Below are 12,600 nucleotides of genomic sequence, written 5' to 3' on the forward strand. Positions count from 1 at the left end.
GCCAGTGGGTGGAGAGGGGGGCGTTTTTTTTTTCTGTAAAATTCTTTACTAAAATGATGGGCTCTTTTCTTTTCCTTTCTTAATAATAAATAAATAAATAAAGGAAACACCACTGCTTTTCCTGGATGTTTTCATGAATGACTGCTGAGATGAATTTTGAGTCATGTCTCATGCAATAATAAAACCTGAATCAGAGCTTTTTTTTTTCCAACCATTTGAAAAATACAGACTTTTTGTTTACATAAACAATTTGTTTATAGTTTATAAAAGACATTTATCAAATATCCACCATAAAGCATATATTTTCAATAAACCATACAAAAGTTTTGTAACTTGTGACAAGCTAACACTTTATTGAATTGATATTAGAGGTTATAGAAATAACAGTATATATTTGTTTGTTTGTTTTCTTTCTATCTTTTCTTTCTGTTTTCTTTCTTTAAAATTCAACTACCACAGCCTTTAGTTTCATCACTTTCTTTTTGGCTATACTGGGCAGGCATAAACAACAGTTTACAATGCTTCAGGACAAGCAAAACTATTTTAAAATGTTATAATTGTTTATGTTCTAAAATGTACAGAGTTACCACAATAGTTTTTATTATTATTCCATGATAATAGAATTAATATTCCTGAGCAATATATAGCCATGGGCTACCTCTAATTTTACTATTAAATTTCTAGTGGCTCACTCGTTAAGAATAGTATCGGAGACAGGCAATTCACTGATGATAATCAAGTTCCTTCTCAGGTGTCTGTCTTTGAGACCCTCAATGATTTGTGTTCAAGATATCTGAAAAAGCCTACCAATAATTCTCTTTCCCCAAGGCTGCTCTTGAACACAACAAGCTTGAAATTTGTGGCTGTAGCTCTAACAGAATTGCAGCTGCAAGCACACCCACAGGCTGCCCACTCAGCAGGTAGATGGAGGAGACAGTAGGGTTGTAGCAGCTCCTGATGCCTTTCTCTTCTGGAGACAGATGTTGGGAATTGGCTCGGTGCTGAAGGCAGGTATTTCACAGGATCCATGACACAAAACTTATTTGCCATTCCAAATAGAGGGATACTACTCCTTTTTTTTTTTTTTAATTGTACTTAAAAAGTAAATACAGCATTGCAAACAACCAACAACCACCAAAAGTAATACAGTTTTTAAATGGAGAGGGAAAAGAGAGGGAATCATGTCCGAGATTGCTAACCAAGGTGCTTAATATGCTTCTCAAAAGCACTCAGATGCTAAGCTGGTAAGTGTTATAGGAACCTGAAAAGAATCATTTATGCTGATTTTACATGCTTTTTTTTTTTTTTTAACAATTAGAAAATCCAATAGCTCATTATTCCAGCCTATCCAGGCCCCTCTGGGCAGCAACAGAGCCCTCTGCCATACCGGCTCCTCCTTCCAGTTTTGTATCATCAGCAAATTTGCTGATTGAAGGGAGTAGGCAACATATATGTCTAGACTTCCTGCTGATATAGCAGTAGGACAGAAGTCAAAGTGAAGTCAATACTACTCATAGGTAACGAGAATTTAAAATACTGAGATAATATTTGCAGTTTTAAAATGAAGTATATTTCATACTTTTCTGCACATTTTCATATAGCTTATCGAAGAACTAATCCCAAGAGAAATTTGCATGACTTTGCAGGGTGGGAAAGTTCTTCCCAAACTTTGTTCCTGACCAAACAGTGCAAGGAAGGCTGGCCCAGAACAGCAGGAAAGGAAAGAGAGGTCTAGTTTTTAGAAGAGACTATCATAAATTATCTTTCTTCCTCCTTCAGTCCTACCTACATTTCTACATATGTCTGTCACCTATTTTGAAATAGTACTCCTGAAGTTCCAGGAGCGTGGACTGATACAGGACAAGGCAGCTGGGTTCCTTCATCTCTTACTATATTCTTCTTGGCAGGGGAGGGGAAGTCCACAAGTGTGGCTGGAAGGCATTTTTTTTCTTTCCCTTTACTGTTCCATGGCTTCCAGCTATGAGATACCAGCTGGTGACTGCTCTGAAGCTGCCCAGTTGCTTTTTTGCCTGGTGCTTTGTGTTCAAACAAGCAGATACGTAACAACCTAGTGGTGTTTCTTTAATTCTATTACTAATAATTAGCAGACAGCAAAATGCTGCCCTTCTGGACAAAAAGACCTTCAACACTGAAAAATAATGATGACAACTGTAAATTATTAGTGGTCTATAAATAGGCAACATATTCATGTTACTGCTATTTGTTAGTTGCAGTAAGATGGCTTGTAGGTGGTTTGTCATATTGTGTCCAACACAAAAATAGAATGAAAACAGTTCCTGATCTTCCAAAACCTCGTAACCTAAAAGACTGCAAACAGTAAGCAGACAGAGCAGAAAATGAGCCTCAAGGAAATAAGAGGGCACAAATCACAAGACAATGTGACAGCCACTGATAACCAGCTGCTTAGCTGCTGACAGACATTAGAATCAAGTTTAAAAATTAAGTCTTAATTTAACAGCACAACTGTAGTCAACTGATGGGAAGTAGATGCTATTCTGTGGCTTTCCAAAACTTGAAACCTACTTATATCTCACACCTCTGTTTTGATGAGAGTATTCAGTGTGACACACTGTACAGACCAGCTCCCCTGAATTAAAAAACACCAGGCAACCATCTCCAAAGTGCAGACACATTCTTTTTTTCTTACTAATATAAGCCTATGTCCTCTTCCATTTTTTTTCAAAACCTGTTCAGAAGCTAGAAATAAATGCACCTTGAATCTGCCTATAATTTTAGAATATAGGTACCTTCTGGAATGCTTGGCTCCTGTGACACTTTGAGAACATCTTCAGGATGTGGTTTACAGAGTCCATGGAAAGGCCCTAAGTCAAAACATGCATGAAACAAGGAAACATCTACTTGAGAGCATAAGCTCATGAATCCCACTGCAGTGTCTCCAGCCTGCAATATAAAAACAATGTCACACACACGCAAAAGTTGAGCAGATAATTTTAGATGAAGCCAAAAAAAAAACGGGTTGTGAGGAGGAAAGGGGGAAAAAAAGGGCAAAACAAGAATTTCAGCATACTAGCTGTAGCTGTGTGTAAAAGAAAAGTATAAAGAAAAGTTAAAGATTTTTTTTCAATTAAGTGTATTACACCCTCTACATTAGATGTTATTGTTATTGTTGTTGTTATTGTTATTGTTGTTGTTTTGTTGTTGTTGTTGTTATTATTATTATTATTATTATTATAGTTATGATTTGCAGGGGGATTAGAATTATTTATACGGACCAAATTATGATCTACTGTTTCAATAAAACACCCTTCAACTAGAGACCTCCAAAAAGGTCATAATTTTTCCTTAAGTGCAGCTAACCTAGAATCTGGATTTAGCTAACCATAATGGTTGACTAATTATTTGATGCTATTTTGTAAATAAATTGTTCTCAAACTGAAAAGCATATTTTGTTTTCCTAGGAAAATAATAAAAGAAAACAATTGTACAGTATATAAAGAGTTCTAAAACATTATATGGTTTGTATTATGAAAAGTAATTATAAGCATTGAGTATTTTCAGGTTCTAAAAATATCTAAGAACCAGCCTTAAAAAAAAAAAAAAAATGCCCTGGGAATGACAAGATCCCTGCAACACTGAAATGGCATGTCACTTTATGTTTGATTATTACTGAAAGTTTCCAGAAAGTTGCAGAGTTGAGACAGAAATAGACTCTGGAAAATCAGAAGCAGTATGTTGGAGGGGTTTGGCTTCAAGCTGAGACCAGTCTAGAAGTAGGAAACTCTTCAAATGTTAGTCCTATATTCAACTTTCCATAAAGCAAACAATCAAATTTTTTTTCCTTAATACACATAATGAAAGCCTTCTTTAAAAACATTATGAAAACTCACAGGATGGATTTGTATGGCTGTTTTATTCTGCCATCAGCACTCCAATAAAATAAAAAAAATCAAGTTTAATTTTTTTCCCCAAACAACAAGTGATTGTTTGTTTGCGTAACTGAACAAAAGCTGGGTCACTGCAGTTGTCTGGCTGCTGTGTAATTTTAGGCCCAAGGCTCAGCAGAGGCTGATTAACCAATCCATCTACCATATGTGCAAAAAGAGGTTGCCAGCTTCATTCTCTGCAGGGAAAATTGGCATCTATCTTGGTTCGCATGAAGGTGTCTTTCACAGCAGCAGAGGCAAGTATAAAATATGAGGGCCTGAAACACTTTTTGCTGGTATCATATCGAGCTATGAACGTACAATTGAAATGTATTATTTATAAAGATAGCCATTTGTAATGTGCTATTACACTAATGGCTTATTGTTTCCTATTTGGCTTCCAATGGCATGATTACATGTTAAGGTTTTATAAAATCATTTGGTATAGAAAGCAGACTTCTGGAATTAAGTAGGTTATGTTGCCTATCAGCTTACAATACCATGCACAGTTACTAACGCATGAAAATATTAAGAGGAATTTTCAGACGGATAGCTATTAGTACCTCTTTCTTATTTAAATTAATTCCTGAGTTTCTGTCTTCAATTCAGCAAAAATCTGACTGCCCCAGCCAGGAGATGGAAAAAATATACATCATTTTTAACTGAGAAATGATTACGGGCTACTAGTTTTTACATGCAATATTAATTTTCACAAGGAATGAAAATTGGTCATCTATAATGTAAAATGTCTAAAACAGCAACCTTTTTTTCAGAGTGGCCTGTTCCAATTCCTTGGAAAGAATCCACACAATTACCAGGAATTGCTGCTTCATTTACTTAACAGGAGATACCACTCCTAAAGAACTGAGATACACAAAGAAAGTGGCAGAGGGCATTGTGTGTGTGCAGATCATGAATTCTACCTTCCAAAAGTGAGCATGTTCTTTTTATTCACTGAGCTGCAGCATGAGCTACTTACATTTACATCAGTAACATGATGATTAGATCGAACAGGAGCATATGACAGACTGACCTCACAAACAACAGCTTGATTTTCTTCATCTTGATGTTCTATTATATCAGCAAGGAAATATTCACTATAGGTTTCTTTCAGAGTCTCATTCTGACGCGTCCAGATTGGCATGAGATCATTGTAATCTTCCAACCTATGAAAAAGAGATTATGTAATGTCCTAAAACTCTGCTGTTAACAGGTCCCAATACCTCTGTTCCCCTCTGTTAGCATACTGACAGATATTAAAAATAACTGATCCAAAGCCCCTACCAGTGAAGAAATAATTTCACATAGGACATCTCCTAACACACACTAAGTTGGTAGCCTCAGCACCAGAGGAGAGACGAAAGCACTTTTAAAAGCCAACGCAACCCACCTTAGAGCTGGATTTCGCCATGGAGATGGTTATCTTGCCCTCACAGCAAAAAATATGAGGGTAGCTCTGTTCAAAATTCTCTCGCCTAAGGCATCTTAGGCCAGGTGGATCTGGGCTTTTGGCCTCATTTAAAATAATTACACTCAGTGAGCCCAATCTCAGTTGGTTAGAGTTGGCAGAGATCTCAAAAAGAGCTACGCCAGTGCAATTTAGGAAATCAGTTGTGTTTTTTAAGAAAAATTAAAAAAAAAAAGAAAAAGAAAAAAAAAAAAACAAAATAGTGCCTTCTTGTATGGGAGAAACAGTGCTGAGTATTGGCTAGATTACTGTTATTACACACAGCAGTGTGGGAGTCAACTGGCAGAAGTTGAACCATTATGCCTTTGTAAGGTCGAGTTAATGCTCCACCACTGAAAAAGATACAAAGGCCAAAGTGCAATTACTGTATCCCTCTGCCTCATGAAAAGCCTTCTGCATAGGTGGGAGCGCAGCTCTGCCTCTGCTGCTCCGGTCTGGTCTCCGTGCTGCTGGTGTAAAGTGGCCAGAGCTGACTCCTAAGCTGTCCAAGTTTCAGTGTTAGAATCATATAGGCCCCAGATTGCATGGATTTTTATTTAAATAGATAACAGACTCCTTCCCATCAATCAACCTAAAAAAAAGTTAATTCTTTAGCAGGATCAATGCAAGTCTCACCAAAACCTCACTGCTTTTACCAACATGTAGAAATTGGCCATGAAGGAATTCAACAGAGGTATGTGCTGCACCCGTGGCATGTAAGCCTGGGCCAAGCAGCTCCAACACAGAACACCTTCCCGTGACAGGGTGAAATCGCTGCTTTATTTCTGTAAACAATGCCAGAACGTAAGTGGTCTGAGCGACAACTCTGTGACTCTGAAGTGGCTCAGAAAAGTCGGACTGCGGTGGGCGGTGAGGAGGGGCCGCTTTCACGGCACGGTTAAGAAATCCCTTCCTCCTAGCATGCTTTCGACCACCTCAGCTAGCGCAGCCGTGTGTGAGGAGGAAGATGACCCCCTGCGGGAGGCAGCGCTCGGCACACCACGCGGAGCGGGAGGAGAGCCCGGCACGGCCCCGGCGGGCAGCCCGCAGCCGCCCCCCGACGGCCCGCAGCGCCGCGGGGCTCGCCCGCCCCCTGGCGGCCTCCCGGAGGGCTGCAGGGCCGGGCCCTTCTCTCTTGCCTTCCCTTCCCTTCCCTTCTCCACTGCCCCACTCCGTCTTCAGGCCGGGGCATCCTTTGCCCAACCCCCCCGCAGTGTCAGTAGAAAAATACTGTAAATTAGTTCTTTCCTCTAAAAACGATACACGCTGTAGAAACATGTTTCTGAAGTTCGTTATCAGGAATGCTTATTAACAATTCCCTCAGCTTTAGGAAAACTTGCGTTTTGCTTTAGGCTGCAGCCACTCAAGTTTGTACACGCTTGTACCCAAGTACCTGTACCCATAGCTTAGAAATCTTAGCTCTGTACAGGCAGCAAGTGCAGTAAAAACAAATAAAGCTACTCTAATTTTCACTCTTTGCATGTTTCTGGATTTCACAGAAGCCTTAAAGTTAACACAGCTGGGCCAGAGATTCTAATTTATCAATCACGGTCTGATCACCTAAGTACTGATGGACTCTGACACGAGACTGAAGGACAATTCAAGCGGTACTCTGATGGCTTTTGCCGCTCCTACACACCAGAAGGATGTGACCTTCTGAGTAAGACCACCTTTCTGCCAGGGACCGGCGACCCCCTTTATTTTGACATTATTTCTTATTCTCAGGCCATCTGTCTGAGAGCTCTCCGCTTGCCCTCGTTGGTCCCATTGCCCAGAACAGCCCCGAGATAAGGCCCTACACACCCCTCCATCCCCGGTCCAGTTGCGCTGACCTCTTTTTATTCAGGTCAGCCAAGCAGGTTGTTCAGGCAAGATGGACAGTACGGGAGCTGTTCCAGCCACCAGTGGGTATCTGTTACACATGCCTTATTAACAGCCTTTTGAGCGGGGTGAATAAATGCTTAACTTGTGACCTTTAGGATGTCCTGAGTTGCTGTACTATTCCATCTGCCAGGAGTTTTAGATAATTTAATTTTTCTTCTGGAGGGCAGTCACCAGATTCTTTCATAGAGTTTTAAGTTAAGAAAGCCAGCATGAGAAACTAAGAGAGAATATTGTGACTATTCCCTCAAAACTGAAGACAGCTGCTGGGGTGACAAACTTCCAAGCCACGCTTTTTCATTCTTTTTCACTGTTAAGACACTATAAATCACTTGTCTGTAGAATCATTTCAAATGCTGCAAGTGAAATGAAGCTCCAAAAACAATCAAACCTTGTAAAAATATATTATAAATTCACATTCTTTGTATTTCAAACTAAAATGGTAGTCTTCCCATTCTTTCCAGGCAGTAGTATCTCAAGGGCAAAACAGCAGAAAGGTTTTCTATTATCAGAACTTCACTACTTTCACATAGTAATTATAATATATTTAATAATTTATATATTTAATAATTTTAATAATTATATTTAATAATTTATATTTTATATATTATATATATATAATATAACTTCATTAACATGTTATAAAACCTCAAAGAAACCAAACTGATTTACGGGTAGAGGATTGAGGCTGAAGTCTTAATTGAAATCTGTTGTTTCACTGGGATAGATAACAACACAGACCCCATCTCCAAACTGAATGCTTTGCCAATGCAACGCCTTGCCATGCAGGCTGCTCCAAGTCCCTCACAGCATTCTGCTCTTCAAAGCACAACACCACAAGGCCACCTCTCAAGATGCAGGTGGCAATTCTGCAGACTCGTGTTATGCAGAGACTGCCATATGTACACTGAGCTCATGACACTCAGCAGGCTATGCATAAGCCCAGTCATCTCCCAGCAAACTAGAAACTGTAGGAACAGAACTATTTTTAGTTTCTGCAACCCCCCAACCAGTACCTTAGACTTTTTTTAAACAAACAAGCAAAACAAAACAAAAATATATCATTAAAAAAATATATATAAAAACACTACAAGATTCCTAGACAGAGAACAAGCACAATAAAGGAATTCCACAGAGCTGCACATTTGTGATGTCTTACATACATTGTACAAAAACAAGGAAGAGGATCTAAAGATGATGTATCAGCTAGAAACTAGAACATAAAGGCTTAGTGGACTGGGTTCAGGCACACTACAGATTTATTTCACATTATAAAGGTCAGATAGAGAACAACTTCAAAATTAATGGTTAAGCAAAGTATCAGTTTACAGCTTCCCCTTGCCATAAGTAAGGGTAGAGGGAAAAGAGATTACCCTAATCTCCTATCATTGACCCAGAACATGTTGCTAGGCAGGTGGCTGTGAGCAACTTCCATAGATAAATCTCTAAAGGGCTCCTTTGAACGTTACTATGGATGCCAGTGAAGTATAAAAGTGAATACAGAGGAAAAGGAAAGGCAAAGCATCTCCTGGAAATATAATTCTTACTCAGAGAATCTGTATTATCTATATATCTTTATTTAAGTATGAATACCATATCAACAGAGACTGTGTAATTCAAAAGAAATAAGCAGTTTCTTGGTTAGTTTTCTAGTTTTCTAGTTTTATTTATTTATTTATTTATTTTTATAAAAGCAAATCATGTATAGTATTCATAAAAACTACAGAAGTCCCAGGCAAGATGGTATCTCTTATGTGTTATATTGCTACAGCCTGCTTGACACTTCCAGTCATGTCAAAAATATTCCCTATTGCCAATATCTGATGGCCATCAAAATAAAGAATGTGATTCAAATTAAATGAAAAACTATAGCAGTCAGAATCAAAGGGTACAGAAAAACTTTAAATCCTCAGAAATTAATTTACCTACTGATAACTTTTTAGTATTAAGGGTTTGTTCATATATTGATAGATGGTAGACTACTCAAAGGAAATACTTTTTAAAAGCCTTTAAAAAGACCTTACTTTTTTAAAAGTGTAGATCAAGTTGGTACGCAAATGATTTTGTAACATAATGAAATATCCAGCCCAACAGCAGAATGGTTTTAAGTGGCCAACATCAGGTCTCAGCCCTTTATCTCACAATGCTCCGAAGCCCAGCCATGGGATATTGTAAGCATTGAATAAAACTCTAGGATAAATAGCACAGTCTGCAGATTTGTTTCAGGCCTTTTTGGCAAAATCAAGTATATATAAAACATCTCTCTATGAGACAGAGGTTTCCGTCAGCACCCAGTGCAAGAAGTTAGCATGAACTATTTCATGAACAGATTGGTATGGATTTACCAGGCAGACAGAGGTTCCTAATGTGGCATTACCTTCCATTAGCACTGGTCACACATCAATATTGTATGATGAAGCCTCCCAGAGATGCGCTTGTCCCTAAACTTCAATTTCTGTTACAAGGACTGGAAAAATCTCTTAAATCATAATACTGCTACATAAGGACAATGCAGCACTTCCATTTAGAACAAAGAAAAACAACACCAGAAAGAATCAGAATCAAAATTATTACCTCATGAAACATTACCCTACATGTGCTTTTTGCAGCACGCAGAGGAAAATAAGTGAACCAAAATGTGATATATACTAGTTATATTTTGACCACAGTACAGAGAAGCATCTACACAGCACTGATAGCATATATGATACAGCAACCTATACAGAAAAACATAAAGCCTGTCTGGGGCAGAAACTGCATTTCTCGCTTAGTGTACTCAGTGCAGAAAACTGCAATTTGGCATAAGCAGCAGAATTCAAATGACAGAAAAAAACACAGCTGTAATGGTCTATGTATAGGTAGACATCAGTAGGCATTCAGCTAGAGAAACCTGCATCTCTGCCTGGTGTACACTACCAACAGATTGGCAGAGAGACTCAATATTAATTTTTTTCTTTCTCAACTTTTTAATGACATTTATGATGAGTCCCAAAATAACTGCAAAGCTGTGTGAAAGGCACATTGTGTAAGCATATCATACAAGAAAAAAAAAAAAAGTCTTTGCTCCAAACTGCACACATTGAAATACATGACACTATGTAGTAAATTAAAAAAAAAAAAAAAAGTGTTACCCCATTATTTTCTTAAGATATCTTGGCAATGTTGAGGAGGCCTGCTGGCCTGCTCCCCTGATGCACAATGACAGGGAATATATGAAGTGCTTATGCAGAAAAAACTGTACAAGAGCAGAAGGAGAATTACTTTCCATGTCTGACAGACTAGTGGAATTAGGGAGTCTCTACTTTTAATTAATTGCTCTAGATGATAAACCCTCCTCTTCAGTTTTTGCTCATCTGGTCGAAGTATGATACAATTAAAAAATACAAAAAAATTAATTGCAATATGCTCCTCAAAACTATATGCACTCACTAAAATACACAACAAGACAATAAAGCCAACATTCACAGAATAAACATTGCTGACCAAAAAATGTATTATTTCTATTATTTCTAGATAGAAAACCAGATTTACAAAAAATACAATTGATCTTGCGATGAAGCAGAATAAAAACAGCATAATCATAAAACAACTACTTAATTAGGTTATCAAGAAAAATCATGGTCACTGAATTAACATACTGATGCTGTAAATCAAAATGGGAATTCTTTAAATTGCCCCAGACAGACCTTCTCATAAATGTAGAAGCAAGAAAAGTGCATTACCTTGCTTTGCGAACATGCAGCTGCGGGTGATACCAATGTCTGGGGCTCACAAGCAAAGTAAAGTTTGTATCCACTGCTGAACCTGGAGCAGTTATCATCTTTTCAAAGACACTTTCCAAGCCTGGCTCTGTGAACAATAAAAATCTGTTAGGAGCTGCAGAGAAACATCATTATTTGAACTTTAAAATTATCAGCAAAACTATTTGAGGAAAATGGACTTTTGAATTTAAAGCCCAGATGGCATAATGCTCTCTTAAGTTAAGCAATGAAGCAGTAGCAACAGCAGCATATGCATGTTAAAGGATTGTTACCGGATTAATTTAAGGATTATTCTGACCATTCTTCTAGTTCCTCTACATAACCAATGTCTATTTCTTCAGTATCTTGTAGCAGCAGTAGGTGAGAGTTCCCTCAGCCTGCAGCATCCCAAACCTGAATAAGCTTCAAAGCAATCAGAAATTGCCAGAATCAAATCCCTATAGAAATGCTAGTCTTAAAAACAACACTGTAAAGCACTGGAGAATCTCTTTGTCAGGACTTGGTACACTGAAGAAAAGCTGAGATTTGTAGTTAGGGTAGTTTTCACAAAAGCCATTATATAGGTACTGGTTTCTGTACTTGATACATTACTAAGGAATTGTTTAACGTGACCTGGCACTAAGATACCGAGAAACTGGCATATCAGAAAAAATTCCAGTTCACTTTAAGGAAAGCTACAGGCAAACATATCAGTCATTAAGTAGCTGTTTAGCTTAGCAGTCTGAATTCAGGACTGAAATTCAAAGTCAGATGGTAAGATGTGCATCCTCCCATCTTTTGCTCTAAAAGAAACAATTCTAGCTTCCTTCCACGTCTCCAGCACTCCTTCTGTGCCTTACCAGAAAGAGTCCTCTTGTACTCACTTGGCCAAGTGAGAGAAAGTACCTGATGTGACTGTTTTTGATGTATAGGTATGATGCCTGGCTGACTGGTGTGTTAGTCATTGCCTGTCAGACAACAAGCACTCATTTCAATCTCTTGACCCCATTCAGCTGGAAGTTTTCACAAAACTTGTGGGAATTTATTTCTGAGACAGCTGTGCCTCTGTTTGAAGCCCTATCCATTTCTGGCAAATGTTAAGGCCGTGGGAAATGGATAGACTGCTGAATGGAACATGCAGCTACGTAAACTGCTTTTACAAGGGATGTCCATTAGAGGATACTTTAAGACTGTGGTTTCTCTATGTTTAGAAAATGGTAACTGTTCTCAATATATTTAAAAAACAAAACAAACAAACAAAAAAACACAACACCACACTTCACCAACACAGTATAATAGTGATAACTAGTTCTTGTTAAGAATAAAAAAGTTTTAAATTCTTACCTAAATTCTCATCAGCTGGTATGAAGAGAAGTATAAACTGCAGTTCTGGTATTGCAATAAAAACCCTCCTGGACAAATAACATAACTGTATTCAGTCTTTCATCACTACACCAAATCAGAAACAGCAGCTACTCTTTTAATGCATGACTTTTTTTCTCCAGTGTCTCCAATCTTACTTCATGAGCCCATATGGCTCAAAAATTAAAGCATTTTATTTATCATAAATAATATGATATGGAATTAATCAGGGCATCTTTTACTGTTTCTTCTACCCTATTTCTCT

General features: G+C 38.1%; 1 protein-coding gene across 4 annotated transcripts in view; it reads right to left on the reverse strand.

Annotated features, from left to right (window-relative positions):
* Positions 1 to 12,600, reverse strand: part of CFAP61 (cilia and flagella associated protein 61) — a 107,554-nt gene that overhangs the window by 90,628 nt on the left and 4,326 nt on the right. For all 4 annotated transcript variants that reach the window (XM_040551783.1, XM_040551785.1, XM_040551784.1 and 1 more), the window contains 4 exons: positions 12,318 to 12,385; positions 10,956 to 11,082; positions 4,939 to 5,071; positions 2,769 to 2,922 (listed from right to left, as the gene is read on the reverse strand). In XM_040551783.1, coding sequence (XP_040407717.1) covers positions 2,769 to 2,922; positions 4,939 to 5,071; positions 10,956 to 11,082; positions 12,318 to 12,385 — 482 coding nt within the window. The remainder of the gene's footprint in view (positions 1 to 2,768; positions 2,923 to 4,938; positions 5,072 to 10,955; positions 11,083 to 12,317; positions 12,386 to 12,600) is intronic.

The sequence above is a fragment of the Cygnus olor genome, chromosome 3 (assembly GCF_009769625.2).
Source record: "Cygnus olor isolate bCygOlo1 chromosome 3, bCygOlo1.pri.v2, whole genome shotgun sequence".
Lineage (NCBI taxonomy): Eukaryota > Metazoa > Chordata > Aves > Anseriformes > Anatidae > Cygnus > Cygnus olor.